This window comes from Athene cunicularia (genome assembly GCF_003259725.1).
Source record: "Athene cunicularia isolate RWA chromosome 12 unlocalized genomic scaffold, athCun1 chr12_part1, whole genome shotgun sequence".
Classification (NCBI taxonomy): Eukaryota; Metazoa; Chordata; class Aves; order Strigiformes; family Strigidae; genus Athene; species Athene cunicularia.
In genome coordinates, this window is record NW_020799116.1 from 13,584,182 (window position 1) to 13,603,955 (window position 19,774).

At 47.3% G+C, this 19,774-nt stretch overlaps 1 protein-coding gene across 1 annotated transcript; it reads right to left on the reverse strand.

The window, feature by feature from the left end:
- Positions 1 to 154: 154 nt before the first annotated feature.
- COPG1 (coatomer protein complex subunit gamma 1) lies at positions 155 to 17,061 on the reverse strand. Its single transcript, XM_026857647.1, has 23 exons — positions 17,004 to 17,061; positions 16,121 to 16,201; positions 15,947 to 16,018; positions 15,055 to 15,134; positions 14,063 to 14,138; positions 13,821 to 13,913; positions 13,401 to 13,487; positions 13,092 to 13,249; positions 12,324 to 12,457; positions 11,480 to 11,547; positions 10,534 to 10,722; positions 9,984 to 10,079; positions 8,334 to 8,577; positions 7,880 to 7,955; positions 7,439 to 7,542; positions 7,204 to 7,329; positions 6,690 to 6,758; positions 6,203 to 6,345; positions 4,756 to 4,927; positions 3,696 to 3,793; positions 2,047 to 2,185; positions 1,025 to 1,123; positions 155 to 440 (listed from the first exon to the last, which is right to left on the reverse strand). Exons 3-23 carry the CDS (start codon positions 15,998 to 16,000, stop codon positions 310 to 312), a joined length of 2,436 nt encoding a protein of 811 aa, XP_026713448.1. The 5' UTR covers positions 16,001 to 16,018; positions 16,121 to 16,201; positions 17,004 to 17,061; the 3' UTR covers positions 155 to 309.
- Between the last annotated feature and the right edge of the window lie 2,713 nt (positions 17,062 to 19,774).

Below are 19,774 nucleotides of genomic sequence, written 5' to 3' on the forward strand. Positions count from 1 at the left end.
CGCACCGCGGAAACGCCGCTCCCGCCCCCCCGGGGAGCCCCGACGGGGGCTTGGTTCTACCGGAACGACACCAGGACAGGGAACGGCTGGCGCCGTCTGGCCACCCGCTACGGAACCGGCCGATGCGGGGACAAAGCGTTCGCGAAACCAGGCCTTGAAAACATCGTTATTTTATAGATGGAGCCCCAGTACTGCTGTACTGCAGAGGACACAAAAGCTGCTGTGGTGAACGCGATCCCTACGCTGCTGCCAGAGAAAGAAGCACTGCCCGCGGGGGTCCGGCCTGGGGACAGTCCTGGAGGAGGCGGTTTATCCGACGGAGGCCATGATCACATCCACAGGGAGCTCCTCGCTGCTGCGGGCCGTGACCTGCATCGTCACCGTGTCCGTCAGGACGAGACGAGACCTGACCAGGAGGTCATGGCCACCCCGGAACACGCCTGGAAGGGAGAGTGGGAGGAGGGAGTGAGCGCGCTGCAGGCCACCCTCCCCTGCAAGCCTAAAATTGAACAGCACTGCTTGGCAAGGGCAGGTTTCCCAGAGGTAGTCTGGCCAATCCCCAGCACTGGGCCAGGAGAGACCCTCGAGCAGCACGTTTCTCACTCGTTATAACATACCTGGGCCTCTTACTACTGTAAAACTCATGAGAGCAAAGCGTAAAATAAACTCTAGCTGATAGGAGATCCAGGCACTTCTTCAGTGACTACCAGCTCCAGCGCATATCCCTTTTGCTGGGACTTTTGCCCACACAGGCTCCCTCCAAACCAGGTGCCACAGGCCATGAAGACAGCAAACTGCACCCAGCAGAGCCTGGGGCTGATCCCAACACCCTCCACACCACAGCACCCTCCCTGATCACCAGCTGCTTGACACTTGCTGAGACATAAACCATGGTAAAGCCTCCAAATCCTACACAGAGCGCAGCAGGCTCCATCAGAAACTCCGGCCCTGATTTTCAGCAGGCAGCTCTGTGTGACCTCCTGAAGAGCTGCTCCTCAAGCAAAGACCTCACCCCACAGCTCACCTGCCAGGTACAGAATGTGAGAGTTCTTGTTATCGGGCACTTTATCCGATCGCTCGCAGGGCTGCATCCCCAGGAACTTCACGATATTACTAACTGCCTCTGTTAAGAAGTAGATAAAATAGGCTCCATGTTGCAGGTATCTTAACAGGGACACGCAGAGCACCCAAAGGTGACTAAAGCTCTCCCCATATGTTAGAGTTCATGTTGCTTGTCTTGAGGGACACTTGGCCAGGATTCTGTTTTTGGAGGTCACCAGGGAGGCAAAGGCAACACATAAAATACCCACCGCCACACGGCAGTTCTGTTATCTGATGCAGCAAAGGTGCAAAAGACAGAAGAGGGTGAATGAGTCAGACTACGGAAGTAGGGGAGTGCAGCTGGCTGCACACCTACTGCACAGCCCCGACAGCCTGCTTGCTTCTCTGGGGACAGATGCAGAAGGAAGGAGACATCATGCAGGAGACACAGGTCTTCAGGTGGAATTTGAAAAGGCCTCAGGGAGTGTGTTTCAAATCCTAAGGGGCTGGGCAAGGAAGCCCAGAGATGGCTATAGGACAAGGACACCCTTCTAAGCCATCAAAAGACTTTTTACAGGCTTCTCAGGAAAAATAAAAGGACTAATACAAAATGAAAGAGAAAAGGGCTTACAACATGAGCCTGCCCACCAACCTCATGTCTTCTGCTCTTTGCATCTTTTCTTACTGGTCTCAAGAAGGGAAGTGGGAGCTCACAGCTGAGCTATGGTCTGTCTGCTTGGGAGGGTAGGGTGCGAGAGCAAAGTGAGTTGTTGTCTTGCCTCCCACAACCCAGCCTGGTCTCCACAGGGCCCAGAATACTCATTTGGTTTTTTGAAACCTGGACGAACTTGTTATCACAGTAACTGTAGCTCCGTATTGAACAGCTGCAGTGAAATAGCTTGTGAGGGGTTTTGTGAGAGATCTAAAGTGAGCCAGACTGTGTGGCCGGACTCTGCCTGCTGGAGGGAATGTTAAGAGCTCTGCTGGGCTCAGACACCCCCTTACCTTCAAGGGTTTTAATAGCAGATAAAGTAAAGGTCTCTTCCTTTTCATACTCGTCACCCACTTCATCCCAGGCTGCTCCAAAGTTTGGCTTCAGAACCCGCTGAATGTGATCAGCCACTGTTACCTCCAGGTCTTCAAGCTGGCAGTAGAAGAGGTTCAAGTGAAACATGGTTGTTCTTAACCTGCTCTCTCCAGAGTGAACTTTAGACTGGATTTCCTGAGATGAGGTGAATGTAGGAGACAGCCTTCACTTCCCCTCATGGATGCATCAGAGCAAGCCCTGCCCCTTCTGGTTTGCTTGAGCAAACACAGCTTGGCTGAGCAACTGCTAGGGCTGGGAGAGCCACTGGCCAAGCCATTTCACAAAGCAGGTTCTGTTCTTAGCACAGCCCTCGGCCTGACAGAAGTCAAAGCACCAGACCAAGGTCCAAAACAGAGGACCAACCAAAACCTAAGAAAAAACTGCTTGTGCTCACACAGGTGCAGTATTTGCTTCCCCAGGGTGCACATAAGCTTCTATTTTGCCTTTCTGGCTTATTGTTTTGTAGGCTGGTAAAGTACAGTGCTATACCAGCAGATGCTTGCTATCACCTAGCGCTGCATGCTGGGTTAGCCAGACTGCTGCTGCGACTGTGTCTGTGCAAGGCAGAACCGGGCCTGTCCCCCCAGAGCACGTATCGAAGTGCAGTCAGTGCCAGAGCTGGCCAGACACCAGCCTGCATTCATTTCAGCCATCGTTGCAGGAAAGAGTCTCCTCCTGAGTCTAGTTGAAACACACAGAAGAGTTTGTTTAAATATCACTCAACTGCCCTGGGTGGGAAGCAGAGAGAGGGGTTAACCTTCCACGTTCCATTGAGAAAAACTCTCCCCACTCCTCCTGGGAGGATGCTACATCCTCAGTGACTCACTGCACAGCAGGGCCTCTTATCAGATTCACAGAAGTGACAGGCAACGCATAGAAAACAGCCTCTGGAGCTAACAGAGCAAGCTGAGGTGGTGTCACAACATCCCTTCCTCTGCGGAGGGTAAGCACCACCCTCTGCGAGCTAGTCTCAATTTCTGACCAAGCATTAAATTCAAGCTTCTTCCTCTGTGGTAAAACAGCCTGCCTGTAAATGGCAAAGCCTGGAAGAGAGGTGCTTCTGCAGCATCGGTGCTTTCATTGGTCTTGGTACTGTGGAGGGAAAAGCCCACCTTCCCCAGAGCAAGAACAAGGATGGCAATCTCCCTGTATCAGGCAAGCCTCTAGGCAATTAACTGTGCCACCACGGAGAGCAACTCATAGAGAACAAAATATGCCCAAGGCCATCTGTCTCCACAAACCTGACTGTGCAATTGCCAGAGCCCATAGGGCACAGCCAGCCAAAGCTGGAGGACACACCATGGCCTCCCAAAACACAGGCATCCTGCAGTCAGGTCTCTGCCTGGAAAGCAACAGGAGGACGCTCCATATTAGACAAAGCAAGTTCTGCAAACCTGCATCTGCATCCTGGGACAGACACCAGAGACAGCAAGAACCCCCTCTTAGGTGATCCTGCCTACATCGGCATCAGCGATCACATCACTGCTTGCAGGGACCTGAGTACGGATCACAATAACCCTTAAAATGCCAACAGTTCCTGTGATCAGGTACATGCCCAGCTCCTTACCACATACTCATCCTCATAACCTTCGTCGTCCGTCTCTCCCGTGTTCGGATCACAGTCCTTGACAGTGAACTTCATCATGCAGCTGAAGGTACAGGCCACTGGAGGCAGGGGAGGCAAAGGCAAAGTCCATGTTACCACCAGATCCGCACTCTCCTGCGGCAGAACGGGGCTGGGAGATTTGGGGCAGCTGGGGTCTCCCCATCACTGTCACCAGCACAAGCTTAGCCAGCGACCTAGAGGGGGGTCTCCGAAAGTTTCCGTCTCTCAAGAACAATGTATTTATTTGTGATATTAAGGCTAGCAAACAGTAATAAAGACGGGCTCATGACAGTTGTACAAGACCATAATCCTCAGATCAAGCGCTATTACCAGTGAATCTCAAGTTGTGTAACTAAGTATGTCCCACCAGCATCTCATGAAGAGGCGAGATCCTTATCTAGGGATTGGTTCATGCACCTCCAAAATGAAGCCGCCTTGCACTGCAGCACGGCAGCTGATTAATACCACCCGGCCAGGAGGGGAAGTGATGACTCAACCCTAAGATGGGCACTGCTGTGTGAACAGCAACAACACACACAGGTGAGCAGCCCCAGAACACAAACCAGGGAGACCAAAGCACAGGTAAGGCATGGCTCATATTCTGGACAGTGATAAATGTTCAGTTCAAACAGACATCCCTGAAATTCTAGCGGTTTGTCTAAAACACCTCTGTGCTACTCAGCACCTGGGCACTCACAGCACTTCACAAGTACCAGCCTCCCCACATACTAACACTAAGAATAGACAGACTAAAGGACTGTGCATGGAGATAACTCAGCAGAGAGCTGAATGCTCATCTGCCAGCTCTCATAGCCTGACTCAACAGTGCTACAGCACAAGGGAACCAGGAGAGGAGAAAGGAGGCCTGACAGCAGAGAAGTCATGCTCAGCATCACTCAGGGCTGCACCCACATCCAGGCTATAAATACCTGGCTAGGATGCAAGGTAAAACATGTGAGGGCAAGCAATACGGTACACTTACTTTGAGGGACATCAGGAAAACAGAAGGCAAACTGTTTACCTGCTGTTGGGTCCTCTTCAGACAGTGCCACCAGCGTGTAGCAGGTACTTGGCTGGTTGTACACCAGGGTTTTGGCAGGTATGTAGCCAATGACCTCATACCCCTCCGTTGGCTCCATCTGCACCGTGACATTCTCCAGGATCTGATCATTCAGGGTGTTTGTGCAGTCAAACTAAACAGGGAAGGGGAAAGCAGCAACAGCTTGAAGCTGCTCACTACAGATCTAATAGCAGACTTGCTTTAGGCAGAGTGGGAGCAGGGTGTCAAGCTGTGAACCCCTAGCTCTTTGTGTTGCACAGTGCACCTCACTATCAGCTGGCTAGTCACAGGGCTCACGCGTTCCAGTTTAGTCACAGAACAAGTGTGACTACAAGCGACGTATTTTAATGCTTTGGGGGAGAAACTAAAACCCTGCAGTTTTTTTTTTTTTTTTTTTTTTTTTAAAGAAAACAACAACTGAACCAGCACACAACTACCCAATGCCTGCCCTCTGCAAGCCAGACAGGAGCACAAATCCAGCAAGCACAGGGATGTGTCAGCTTCTGCCTGTTTCAGTTCACCTGTTAGTATGGAACTTTTTCCTCTAAATGTACTTTGACCTTTCTCCCTGGACAGTAATTCCCAGGTTAACTCTTTGCTGTATGGAAAAGTAAGAGCTGTGTTGCCTACCTCTTCTCACTTGATGCTACAGGGACAGAGTGCCCTGCAACAGATAGGAAGGAAGGTGATCCTTTGCACAGCTAAAACCAGGGGGAGTTTGAGCAAGTTTTGGCAAGCTTGATGGTTTTGGCAAGTCTAAATTTGCTGATTAGGCTTCGTTCCAGCTGCAATGACAAGTCACTTAACCTCATACAATTGCATCTGATGGATGGACAACAGAAACAAAGATCAACCCCTACAGGGGCTGTGTAAGCAGTTCCAAGCTTTGGAGGAAGGAGCTGGCTAAGGACAAAACACTGCTGCTCACAGGCTAGCCTAGGACTCGCTGTGCCTTGAACTCCCCAAGGCAAAGACATAAAAAAAACCCAACCCGTACTACACAGCCTAAAATAAAACACAGGGCATGAAGAGCTCTCCCCAACCACGTCCCTTTCTTGGATACCCTTTTCAGCCTCTCAGATACAGTAAGTTTCATTCTTTTATGCCCAAACCACGTGCCTGAGGAAAGAACACAGCTCCCCTTGCCGACTGCTCAGTGAGAACAGCCCCATCTAGTGCTTGTTTCATTTATTTTGACTCTACATCTCAGCATTGTTCAGTTACACACATTCCCTAACTAATTGTTTCTTGGGCTCTGCTGCCCTGGATGAGAAACTAAGGACTCCTCACTGCAGTGATGTGCTTTGAACACAGATATCCCTGAGCTATTTCTTCCCAGTGGAGCTTTTAACTGGCCAGGAGCTTATTTTCCAATCCTCTTTCAGCACCATGTGCCACAACTACCCACCTGGAACACCATGTGGCTGACAAATGTGTGCTTGGTGCAACGAACCACGTACTCGGTCTCCAGCTCTGTCAGGGCGACAGGCTCTGGGGAAGACTTGAAGAGTGAGCCCAGTCCCCGAAACTCTGGGATCGCCCCCAGTTGCTCTGAAATAGAGGACACAAACTATTGCTTTCCCCAACCCACAGGAAGGTTTTTAGCAGTTTCAAAGCCCTCATATAAGCTGCCAGAAGCTGCTGCAGAAAGGAACTATCCAACAAACATCCATAAACTAAAGGCAGAGTCATCCTTTGCCCACATCTATAGCAAGATAGAAAGAACAGGACTATAGGCAACCCCAACCCCCAGGAGTGAGCAGCTGACAAAGCTGGGAGCCCACATCACTCTCTGAAAGGAGATGGGAAAAAAACAGAAGGGCTAAGGAAGACTCAGCAAGAGGTGGCTACATTGTTCTCAACACAGGCATAGGAGAGGCTTTGCATATGTTTACCTTGGAATATTTCTTGCCGTGTTGCTGCCACCTTCTCTGGCTGTTTGATTACAGCAACAGGGACATTTTCTGCAAAAGAAAAACAAAACAAAAAAAAAAAACCACACAAAAAAAATCAAAAAACCCAGAAAGATTTGAAGGTAAGAAGTAATTAAATCAGAAGACAGATCAATGTCTGGAGAGGGATTTGACTAAGGAGAGAGGGGAGCTCACCGCTCATCTTGCTATGGACTAGACACCCATATTTAGCTTCCTAAACACCTTTGGAATTGCAGCAGCTCCAGGGAGGATTACCAGCTATGACTATTATTAGCAGCTGGACTAAACTGGACACTAATGTGGGAGCAACCAGATTTGCTGGCCTTAGTCTTTATAGAAGATGTAATCCCACAAAAATCAAACAGGATGGAGCTCAGCAGTTCCCAGCAAGCCCAATACAGTTGCCCATCTGAGGGCTGGAGCTGCAAGGGAATTACTGTCAGTTTGGACCAGCATTCAGGGGACTGTTCCTCACCTGCTCTTTGCTCGACAATAGGAGCTGTTGCCAAAGGAACAGATTTCAAGTCAAAGGGTTTCTCGGAGGGCTCCAGGGTATACTGATGCAGAGCTCTCTCCAGGCCAGGGATGGACACCGTCAAACCTGGTGACAGAAGGGACAGGTCACTGAAACCACAAATAATGCTACCTCTTTTGTCACTTGTTAAACCAGGAAAAAGGTGCAGACTTGTTTTGAGGACTTCCTGCATTACCATTCAGGATGTAGCCAGCATTGAGGGCTTTCTGCTTCTGCTCCAGAACATTCAGGTAGAAGGTAGCTCTGTCTCTCACTTCATTGTCATCATCCATCACACACCTGAGAAAAAAGTGGAAAACTTTCTTCAGTGCAAGACAGCAGAGTCCACACAAATGAAAGCGGGTAACTAAGCCACCTTAGAGGGCGAGAAAGAACATGCCATAGCAGACAACCAGCAATCCACTAGTAACTATATTAGAAAGGCAATCACCAGCCACACTTGGCTTCTGTCCACTCTGTGGTGCTGAATGCAGTGGTGAGTCCATCACAGGGAACCCACTGCACCTTCTCAGATCCACAGCTAGAAGACACTAGACATGCATGGGGAAGCTAACAAGCTCTCAAGCAAACAGGGTTTTTGACTCAGAATGTGGAGAAACTCTGAGGTACAACTCACCTTTTCAGTAACACCAAGATACTGGGTAACATTTCTTCATTCTGAGCTCCAAACTTGGCCAGGGCACTTACAGCACCTGTAGCACCAGTCATGAAAACAGATTTAGAAAGCAAAGAAATCAGCTGAAGTTTCCTCCATTTCCTGGCCTTGATCGAATGCTAGATCAGAGATGCTAGCACTAGTATAAAGCATTACTGTGACTAGAAAGAGGAAGATGTATTAGAGTGAAGCACCTGCAAACTTCATCTGTCTAGTTTCAGAGTCACTGCATCTCCCTCCCCATTTCTCAGCTGCAGGCCACCTCTTTCATCAATACTACTGCAGGATCTTTGCTGTGTAAAAGATCTGCTCAGGACTAGAGCGAATCCTAATTCTCAGAAGCAGAGGTCTTCATACACTATGTCTCCTTGAAGGTCTGTCATAGGGCAGACAGCTTTCCAGGGGTGTCTCTTACCTGCCCGGACTTCTTCATGCTCCAGGACAACCCTGTTGTAGATGAAGCGAATGTATTTGGAGGGGTTGTTGGTCTTGGGCCCTTCCTGCCCCAAGAGGTGGAGGATACGAGTGGCCAGCACAGTGAACTCGCAGTCCTCGATGAATTCACAGAGGTGAGACAGGCCTGTCTCTTTGCTCTCCGAGTTCTCCTCAATGATGCTGATGATGCAATCCACGATGGCTCGCTTGTATTCAAAGCCGCCCTAAGGAGCAAAAGGGAACTGCTCAGTGAAAATCAGTATTTTAGAGACTCTGAACTAGCCAGACAGGAAAGAATTTCCTTTGAAGAGGTCACTCGCACTTAGTGCTTTTAATCTGTATTTGAAAGCAGAAGGGCAGTAATGCTGCCCTCACTTCTGACCCTCTTTACACTCAGAGGGCCAGCTAATACTCAAGCTCTCTTGCCACCTCCCTTCAGAATGGCTGCAGTGAAGATAAAAACAAGACCTGAAGAAGGTAGAAGAATCCATCTGCCTGAAGGGTTTACATCTCCTTCAAAATCCTCTGCTGCCACAATCAGTACATAAGAACAGCCATATGGGAGGAGAAAAAACCCAACCCTCTCCCCTTTAGCACCAGACATCTGAGAATGAATCACAAGAGAAATATATTAAGGATCGTATCTGCCACAGCAGGACCCAGCAAACAGCCCATTAGTGTGGGAAGGCAGGCAATCAATACCTCCCTAGGCACACCCCATAACCTGACACACCATTAATGCTTGGTTCTCTTCAGACATTATTTTCTAGTGTCCTCAATACACACCGGGGGATTAAACTGCACACTATCCTCTGCCGATTACATGCGCAGTGCTGGGCATTTGTGGGATCTTTCTGGAGCTACTTTGGATTAAAAAAAGCTTTTAAACAGAATGGTTTGAACTACAAAACCACATTCAAAATTTTATCATCCACCCACAGAAAATCTGGGAAAGGAGAATGGTCCATTTTTCACAGGAGCAAAATGAGATGTTCACAGATTTTCACAGGAGCAAAATGGTCTGTTCCCAAATGAGAGGCTTTAATTGGCAAAAAGTGATGTCAGAGCAAGCAGTGGTGCCAGCTGTGTTGCAGGCATGTTAGCTCATTTAGAAACAGCCTCAGCAAACCTCTGTTAAAGCTGTCTTTCTGCAATTTATGTCTGACTGAATGCAGAGAATGGTTATATGTACTCGTGATCCCTTCACTGCCACAGCACAGAAAACAGAACAAAAGGGGTCCCGTGTCATCAATAAATAGGTTGTTATCAAATCTTTGTGTACAAGACAAAACTTCTTGGAATTTGCTGTCAAAGTATAAAAGAAAGCTGGTTCAAATGTGAAACACACATGGACTGCCAACAGAACTGCTGTTGCCTGCATTTGCTTTGAGAGTTAATAAACCCCCAGAAAAATCAAAGAATGAAGACCACATTCAAAATATGCCTGGCAGTATGCATGTAACTATTGTGCACAGCTGGCCTTTCTGCCAGTTAGACTGCAAGCCTTTTAGAGAGAGGCTCTTACTGCACAGCATTATCAGTAAAAGCTTGATGCTCACAGGGCCCCTGTGCAGTCCTGCAGTTCATGCATGCAGACATGGAACACAAAGTAGTTGTCCTGCAAACTTACCTCTTCCCGAAGCATAGTGAAGAGAAAGTTCATGAGGACAGCATGTTTGCGAGGGTACTTCTGACACAGTGCATTGATGGCCTGCACCACTACGACCTGGAGGAAAAGTGGGGCAAGTAATAAAGGATTCTGTCTCACCAGGAAGGAAAATTAAAAAATAGTTGAATTGTGTCAATTTTGTGCTGGTCCCTAGACTGGAAGCTACAGTTTTGCCTTCATTTTCCAACAAATGCAGTTCCAGAAGGTACATTCCTAAGAATTGGAGGAGATTGATCTTTATGCCCTGGCCAGACCGTAACAGAAGCCCACACCCACTGGAAAGAAGAAAAAGAGATTTAATTCTCAAAAAGCATCTCCCCAGCAGAGAGCATGTGACTGGGTGCTGTAGACAAAGGCATGGCTTAGGCCGACAGCCTCAGATTCTTTCTCTTCCGTGCAAATACTCTGCAGTCCAGCTCCTGGGAGTGGCTCCATGCAGGTTTCAGAGCGCACACACAAACATGGACAAACACCAGGAACCTGTGTGTCCCTCCTCCTACTGCTTCCTTACTTTGAATTCATCAGAGATTTCTGACATGAAAGAGGAGATCTGCTTCATGAGCCGGTCAATGCTGCTCTCACTGCCGGTTTTCAGCAGGGTGGTGATGGCCAGGGTGGCTATGCTGCGGTTGGAGTCTGTCACAAGGTTCTCCAGGTCTAGATTACAGGCAGTCACAGCAGATGGGTGCTTCATGGCCACCTAGGGCAGAGAAGGAAGAGTGGAAATCACTCAACAGATGCAAGAGGCCCAGATGGCAAAACCCACCAAGTCTCTATTAGCTCTCACTCCTGTCTGTAAAAATAAATGCTACAGACTGTACATGAAGATCATCTCAGACAAACAACTAAACTGAGGTTAAAGAACCAAGCTCTTTCTTCTGCAGAATTGCACCTCTTGCTGGAAAAGAAGCAGTAGTAATAAATGATCTTTTACTATTTTTGACTCTCTCATTCTCCTTTATATATTAAGAAAAGAAAGCTATGAACTCCCAGCAAAAATTCAGTGAGCCTAGCTGTGCAGAACAGCTTTGTGGGTGGAAGCACAGCAGTTACCAGACATTGCCATTCTGTCTTTTTCTTTTTTAGTTTACAATGTCAAGGGCAAAGATGGAGCAAAGAGTGCCATGGAGCAGGCAAAAAGCAACATCAGAATTTGATCCCTGTTTTACAAGTAGCTCCTTCACCACAGGAAGCTCAGAAGGAAAGTAGTAACACATAAGACCAGTGACACTCTGTAGACCTGTGAAATTATTGTGGGATTTTTTTTTTTCCTTCTGTAAAGGAAATCCTTCTTTGAGGTTTTATTCCATTCAGAAAGCAATCAAATGTAAGGCTGTAGCCCAGGATAGAGGTTATTCACACAAAATCATCACATAATCAGGCCCCTTTTCTCTTCTGAAGTCTGCACCACCCGGCGCATGAGAAACTATCACAGCTCCCGAGAGACCGGCTCCTACCTTGTTGAGGGTACGGACAGCTGCATATCTCAGTGCTGCTTTCGGGGAGCTGCAGAACAGCTGCAAAACTGCAGGTGGGAAAACCAACAAAAGGCAGACATTTACACAATCTATTATTGAGAAGTGTTTCATATGTAAAGAGCTTCAGTGAAGAGACAACTGCACGCACAAGGTAACTAGAAGCATGCTTAAGAAGCAACTGTGAATTTATCAGCTTCCTCCCTCCCTCCCTCACTATTGTCCCCTTTGCCACACATCCCTGCTGAAAACTAGTTCTTATCCACCTCCCTCTTTTTCCACGGTGCTGTTTTCCTTCAATCCTCCTGAAAGCCAATTTCATCACCATGTCATCTTTCCTATTAAGTCAATTTGAACTACTGTTCTCCATTTCTATGCAAACCTTGCTCCTTTTGCAGGGCTGGCCCATGAAGGGCACCCTCCCTGTGCAGAAAGGCAACACACAGCCTCCCCACCTGCCAATAGTCCCAGCTCAGGAGAACATTTGGACGGGAATGAGCTGGGAAGGCAGGATGCCACCACCTTAGTTTCCTGCAGTTACATTCAGTCTAAAGCAGGGAGATTTATCAGTTAGAATTCAGCCCTGTTTCACAGGAAGAAAGGACCCCTCCAGTAACCCATACTTGAACACACCAGGCAAATACCTTTACAGGAGCAAAGCTATTCACACACACCACAGGCTCACAGCAGCAGCATAAAGCAACAAAAGGTACAGCAACATTACAAGTCTGAAACTACACAAGGTCCTTGTTTCTTGGGGTAATCAGCAAGTGTGGCCACTGCAGGGCCATAATCCCCTTGCCACTGCCACAAGTGCCTTATTTACCTGAGACAGCTGGAGCCAGCTCTTTGGCAGTGCAGTTGGGCAGGTTAACGATGGCAGATGCAGCTTCATAGACCACCATCTCATGCTTGTTTCTGAGGCAGCTCTCAATGAAATCAAACAGGGGGCTATCGCGGCTAAGGGACAAAAAGTCAGAAGAATGAATTAAACCAAAAGGTGCTGACAGAAATGGAAGAATCCAACAGCAGAAATGGGCAGATCCAATAGTCCATGGAAAGGTAAAACCAGCCATAAACTTACTATCCCCAGACTTTGCAGTGGTCATTACACTGTACTTCCAGCATGCCTGGGCTAGAAGTCAGGCTGCCTTCTGAGAAGACACCCTCTGCCTTACAGGCTAAAGGGAATCTCCCTCATCCCTCACATACTGAGAGCTGACTGTACATACCCCAGGTCTTATCTACCAGGAAGACACGCTGCATACATGGTAGCCAAATAATTGCGTAAGACAGAGAAAATGAAGCAGACTACCTCAATAAAGACCAGCTATGCAAAACAGTCCAGAGAAACAAGAAAGTATTTGATGTGCAAGAACACACACAAGACTCACAGAAGCCATTTTATAACAATAATGAAAGCATTCTGTATCTTCTCTGCTGCCTTTTACCCAACAATAAGAGGAGAGAAGCTACATGCCGCTCTTCAAAGATGGAAATAAATGCCCTCATGAGATGGCAAGAGAGCCTGCAATAGGAGATGGAAGCAGGACCTGAGGAAATTCTTCCAGCAGGACAAAGGAGCCCCCCTCACCTGCCAGCCTCCTCCTCCAGCAGCTTGCTGGCCACTCTAATCATCATGCAGTAGGCAAATGGTGACTTGAGGCCGTGGCGTGTGAACTTGCTGAGCATCTTGTTGACTGCCAGGCGGTCATTCTTCCGCACATGGTAAAGCAAGCCCAGAGCATGATACTGTGCAGGGAAAGAGATTGTCACAAACCCACAGTGTGTTCTTTCCACTTTTATCCCCTCTGTTGCCCAGAGGTGCCTGGCTGAGCTTGAGCAGTTTGCTCCACAATCAGCTGGTGTTTGCTATTCCCTGTGCTGGAGGCGGGTTTCCTACCTGCACCATGATGTTGTCACTGGAAGCTGCCTCCTGAGCCTCATTCACCCAGCGTTTTACCACATCATAACTGGTCTTCAGCAGGTGCTGGGGGAGACAAAGCCCAGACAACACATGAGAGGAGGATGGAGGAAGCTTTGGGAATCACAGCTCATACTAAGAAACAAAGAGCCTTCCCCATGAGGGTGCTGGCAGCAGCACTTATAGAAGAGCAAGGGATCAGCATGCAGAGACCTGGCCATGACAGCCGCGGCCTCAAGAGGTCTATGATCTCCCACAAAGTCAGTGCCAGTCCCTCAGTTCACAAAGAGAGGAACAGCAACAATACACCCCTGAAACTCCCAACATGTCCAGTCCCACCACAGATGACTGCTTCCCATCTTGACTGTCCCTCAGGCCTGTCCTGCAGGGAGTACATACCAAAGAGGACACCAGAGCAGAGCTGGACACACTTGGCACTTTGTCAACAATCGCCTGCTTCATGTAGCGCTCAATGGCCTGCAACATGGTACTCTGCAGGGAGAGGGAAACAACAGCTGATATGGATTAGGAGTGTGAAAGGGGAGATAAAAAAGCATGAAAAGCAGAGTAGAATATGGGATGGGGTGAAGCAGGGAAAGGTGAAGAGCCTAGGGCTGCCCCCAGGAAAAAACAGCACTTACATCAGTGATTTGACAGAGCGCTCTCACAGCAGGGCCTCGGTAATTGTCATCCTTCCCAGTCATGTCTTTGGTCAAGCTGGTTGAAAACAGGAAGCTCTCAATACTGCAATCCCGAGCCAGCAGCTCTCAGGTGCACACACTGTGCACACAGAGCAGCAGGCAGCCAGCATCACAGCTGAATGCCCGGCAGGCAACTGTGGGCCTCAGGCAAGTCCCACTGGGGTGGGAAGGCAGGAGGAAGGGATCAATACTGAGGTTCCAAACCCATCAGCAGGCAGCATGGGCTCCTGATCACCAAGCTAGGCTGGAGCACACAGCACACATATCCCCAAGGCATTTGCCTTCCTCACTGAATGCTCATTCCTGCCCTTTCTCCAGAGTCCTGGTCAGTGCAAGACCATCTACGAAGCGATGGGAATTCATCATGTCACAGCACTTGGGGCTGGCTTCTACCTGCTGCATACCCTCGGCCCTCAGACGATGCTAAAGCCTCAGGTTCCTGTCTCCCCATACTGCACCGGCCTCTCAGTGGGATGATCAGCAATTCAGGAACGATTCACAGAGGGAATTTTGTTCCCCAGTGAAGTCACATCCTATGCTGCAACAGGAGCAGTAAATCCTTGTCTACCTGTTGAAAGCCTTGAGATTTACGGCAGAAATCTACAAAAAGCTTCAAGGCATTCAGAGAGGAAAGTAGGAGTTAATGAAACCACTGTTTGCAAAGGGGAAAACACACCAATGCTGCTATATCACATAACCAAAAGAGACAATCCGAACACCCATAGGCATAGGATACAGGGACATGGCATATTTCACATACATCACTAGGAGTTCAATGTCTGTATTTTAATGGCCTCTTTTAAAGGAAAAATTTTCCTCACCAAGGGCATTCCCTATCTTCACCCTGCTTATAGACTACAAGTTATCTCCAAGAGGTTGGACAGGCATTACTGGAGGGCACGTGAACATAACAGTAAGAAAAGTGGACTGACCTGCTAGTAACAATGATTACATCTTCTGCAATAGAAGACATCTCTTTGATAGTCAGGTAACACATCCTACGAAGAGTTGGCTGACAAGGAAAGAGGGAAGACAGAAATCATCTGAGAGGATACTGGATAGAAAAGGATTTCAGTTTCAATCTGCTTCCATGATTTTAGTGTGAAGATCAAGAGCCTGACACCTTCAGAGAGCCCCAGTGCCTGAGTGTGAAAGATGTATGAAACACCCCTTTCTCTTCTAAATCCCCCAATATTAGGGTGGAGCTGCAGAAATACCAGATTTAGCTGGATCTACAGTTTCATATTTAACTTGTCATTCATATGACCAACAAGAAAAGCTTGAAAACGTTAGCTGAAGGCACCCTGATGCTTCAGAAGAAAGAAGGTGAGCAATTTATATTCCTGAGACTGGGGATTTCTAGACCAGTCTCATGATTTTAATGCCCTGTGGTTTGAGGGACAGCTAGTGATGGTATTGCTGTGGGTAGGTACTAATTCTTGGGCTCCTTCAGGGCACACAGTCATTGACTCTCAGCAGAAAGCAGGATCTTTTAATGCTGGGCACAAAGCACAGTGTATTTAGCTGATTATATGCTTGATCCCTGCCTAGCACAATCTCAAGAGTTAAACAAGAATTCACAGGGAGGAAGCTCTGTCTCAAGAACAGAGAATGCATCAGTTAAGCTACTACGAGGTCTGGGAAGGGATAAGAAGCTAATCTGTGCTTCTTAACTTTCATTTTACTCTTCTCACTCAGATCAGGTAGCTCCAGGAAGGGCAGAAAAGCTGATAGTATAAAGACACACATCTCACGGCTGAAAAAGACTCTATTGACAACTTGTCCCACCAGATGAATACAGCAGAAAAAACCAAGCAGACTTACATCATTGGACTGAAACAGCCTGGTCATAGCAAAGAAGGATTCGGTAGCTTCCATGACACCAAAGTGCTCCCCCTAGAATATGTTTGGAAAGAAGGAAGGAAATCCCAATTACCACAACCAGCTTTGGACCTGCTGCAGATATCTCTGTATAGGTGTAAATTGTCTCTCCTTTACCTGGTTTATGAGATACAGGATCTTGGTGAGGATATGAGCACATTTTCGTGGGTTTATGGGAGTCTCATTAAACACTCGTGCCTAGAAATAAAGCACAGACAAGGATGCTGACACCAACACCCCTTGCAAACACTGTCCTGTCTGGTCTTGGCCACCAATACAAACAATACATTGTGAGCCAGGTATGGCAAGATTCTTAATGACTTTGGATCACATTTCCCCTTAATTCCCGTTAAACATGGAACTTTCTTAAACAGGTTCTATAGTCTGGGATTGAAAATCCAAGTGCAATTAAGGTTTAAAGGCCAAATCCTCACCACACTTTCACCCATGCAAATCTGGATTGTGTGCTAGCTAAAACACTACTCTCCTGACAGATGTATGCGAGCTCTGCGAGGCTAACGGGAGCCAACACCATTCACAACATTGCAAGCAAACAGTTAACGCTGAAATAACAGGGTCTGGGGATCAAGAAGTTTAACTACTGTTGAATAGAAAGGCATTTTTTAAGAGAAAATTCACAGACTATTCAATAATCAGCCACACCCTACTCATTACCTTTGTCATCTGCAAGACATTCAGGGTGTTCACGGCCAATCTCCCAACCTTCCTGTTTTTTTTAGGGAAACCCAGATAATTTTATTCATTTTATTACTATTTATAGTTCAGTCTTTTTCTATTTATAGTCACAGAGACCATTTCAACTTTCTCCCTTTCTCCCTCCAACAATAAAATAAGAACTAATGGGAGTGCTGCCCATTTCTTTCAGAGCTAGCAGGACTGTAACAAACCCCCACTTTGCTGAAGTTCTCCAGTGAGCTACTCAGGAGGGAGAGACTTTATTCAGAAAGGGGTACACGGAGGAGATCATCTGAGGATTTACCTCTTGCAAGACTGCACTCTTCTCCAGGTGCTGGAATGGGTTGGAACCCCCACCTGCAAAATAAAGAGAGTCAAAGTCTTTCCGGGGATAGTGCTATGGGAAAGCAACTTTCTAACCATGCCCATACTTTAAAAACACACTGAGCATTTTGGGGCAAATGTTTTAAGAACACCAAGCAAACAGAGCTCCCTCTTAAGTAATATTAACTGGATGTCTTCAGAGCTGTTAGGGGAGGCTGAGCAGAAAGGGCATTCCTTTGTCATCCCCTCCAGAAGTAACTATCTATGAGCCGAGGTGGACTCATTAGCTGGAAAGTAACTGTGCTCCATTGTTATCCCCAAAGACCTATTTCCATCCCCGGGGCTGGGAGCTTGCTGACAGTTAGAGCATCAATAAGACAGGCCTAGAAACAAGAGCTCAGACAAAAAGAGGTATTGCTTGCCAGACTGGTGAGTCTGGAGTGCTTTATAAACTAATATAAACCAATGAGGAAACCACCAGTAAAGTATTTTAGGCTCTATCACTAATTAAGAGAACAAGACAGTGGACTAGAGTCTGGACACGGAGTAACTTTCTTTGTTCCACTTAATTGTTTAATATAATTTATTCTGTTAAAAACCTCATCAATTAAGGATGAAATAATCAGAGGGGAAAGCACTATGGTTCTGCATGCTCTCTATTAGCTCGCCTCCAAAGCATTTTTGAGCTGTAGCTTTTCAAAAGCTGCCAGTTATTGATAAGCAGGTTTTAATTAGTACCTATATTCAGCCTGGCCCTGGGACAAAACACAGCCATCTCCAGTGCTGTTCCAATGTTTAACAAGCCTGATCTGCTGCAGAGCACAGCTCCTGGGCTCAGCTCCGATCTGACCTGGGCTTGAAGCATCCTACTCTAGTGTCAATAGCCTTTGCAAGAGTAAGTCTTATACGTAAAGGCAAACAATCTGCACTCTGGCTCCTTCCCGCTTCATAAACTGCCCTCCTTTGGCCCTGGAGAAGTTTGCAAATGCAGTAGGTGGCTGAACAAAGTGCAGATACTTATGTGGGGTTTAGGAGAGAAAAAAACAAGGAGAAAGAACAAAAACACCTCTAGTATGAATATGAACTAGTTCTAGCATGAGCATGTAAATGTGTTCAACAAAACCTGCCCAGCAACACAGTATTTCCCATAGCCCTGCATGTCTACAGTCCCTAAATCAGTCATGAAAAACAGAGCACCACCTCTTCACCTTTCATAGCACTAAGGATCTTGAAATATATTGTACATGAGGTCTTGGACCTCACAGCACCCTGTGTCAAAGTATTCTTCCATCAGAGAAGGAGAAAGATGCAAGGAAGGCAGAGGCTGTGTGTTCAGGAAGTTCCTAGTATTGGATGACTAACAACAATTTGCACTGATTTGCAGAGAAATAGTCACCAACTGAGCAAGCATCTCAGAACAATTGTATGCCCAAAATAACATCTCAAAGTGCATTTCTGAGAGCCAGAGGAAGCAGCTCATCCAAGGCTACCTACACCGTCCATGAAAAGCAAAGACACAGAAGCCAAGTGACACACTCATTTCAACAAAAAGACTGTCCTGTTAGCCTTTACAGGGAAAAAAATAGGCATCCAAAGCCTGCACATTCATGGATGATGCACTCCAACTAATACTGAGAATGACAGGCACTCAGGCCATATATTTTGGACATACACGCAATCCACAAGAGAAAGGCACCTGCCTTTCTCTTACCTTCAGTAAATGCTAGGAATCTTCTTTTGAGACACAAGCAGCGGGATGAGAAATAAATCCAATAACAAAGAAAAATGTTGGGAAGCATGCAAGCAGCAGTGGCAGAAAGAAGAAAGGAGAGGTCTGTGAGCTCTTGTTATGAACAAAATCAACAAGAGTCAGCACCATCATACAAGGAAGTGCACCTCCTGCCAGCCTCGGCCATAGGTAACGCCAATACCTTGAAGTGTGTGGCAGGTGCAGATGAAGAATAGCCCCCAAAACAAAAGCCAAGAGTGATGCCCCTCCAACAGCTGCATCACTAAATCCTCACTTATATCAAGATGTCACAGAGGCTTATCACAGAACAATCACTAAGATTTACACTGAATCAATTCTTTTCAGGACGCACTGACTTGTTATGGAGAAAAAGCTACGTAGAAAGCTTCACAGGAAGATGAAAAAGATACCACAAGCACAATCATGAATGCAAACACTGTCATATCTAGATTCAATTCCACACCACATAAAATATCAATCTCTTTCTTACTACTCAGGCCTAAAGTTTTGAAAGGTCAACCAATCACTTCATGTTTCTTCAGTGCTCTCAGCCTTTCAGACCCATCGAAAGTGGCAATGATCTTGTTGGAAGAGCAGACCAGATGTGTCAGAAAAAGCACCAGAAACTACAAATTGGATTTTACCCTGCTTTAGCACCTGGTTTGAGAGTTGGGCAACTGTGAAGAGGACTAATATGCTCAATATTTAGTCTCAGGCTCCACACCTGGTGATGCAGCAAGTAACCTCGGTGTGCTGGGCCAATGCCACTGGTTTAGCCTCTGGTTGAAGCACTGAGAGGATGGCAGCAGACTGCTCTAGGGCTTCCACACTGCTTCCCACTGTGCTCTTGAGCACGCCAGCCAGCCCCCGCTGCAAAGCTGGCACCGACTGTCCCCTCACTGCTCCCTCCCTCGGGGGTCTCCCCTCAGCTTCCCCCTCGCCCAGAGCAGGGGTCTCCCCTCAGCTGCCCCCTCGCCCACAGCAGGGGTCTCCCCTCAGCT

Coding starts and splice junctions, on each gene's coding strand:
- COPG1 (XM_026857647.1), bottom strand. CDS start 16,000: ATGGAAGCTACCGAATCCTTCTTTGCTATGACCAGGCTGTTTCAGTCC. Junction 6,759..7,203: donor TATTGTCGAGCAAAGAGCAG/GTGAGGAACAGT, acceptor TTTCTTTTGCAG/AAAATGTCCCTGTTGCTGTA. Junction 4,928..6,202: donor TCAGCCACATGGTGTTCCAG/GTGGGTAGTTGT, acceptor TTCCCTGTTTAG/TTTGACTGCACAAACACCCT.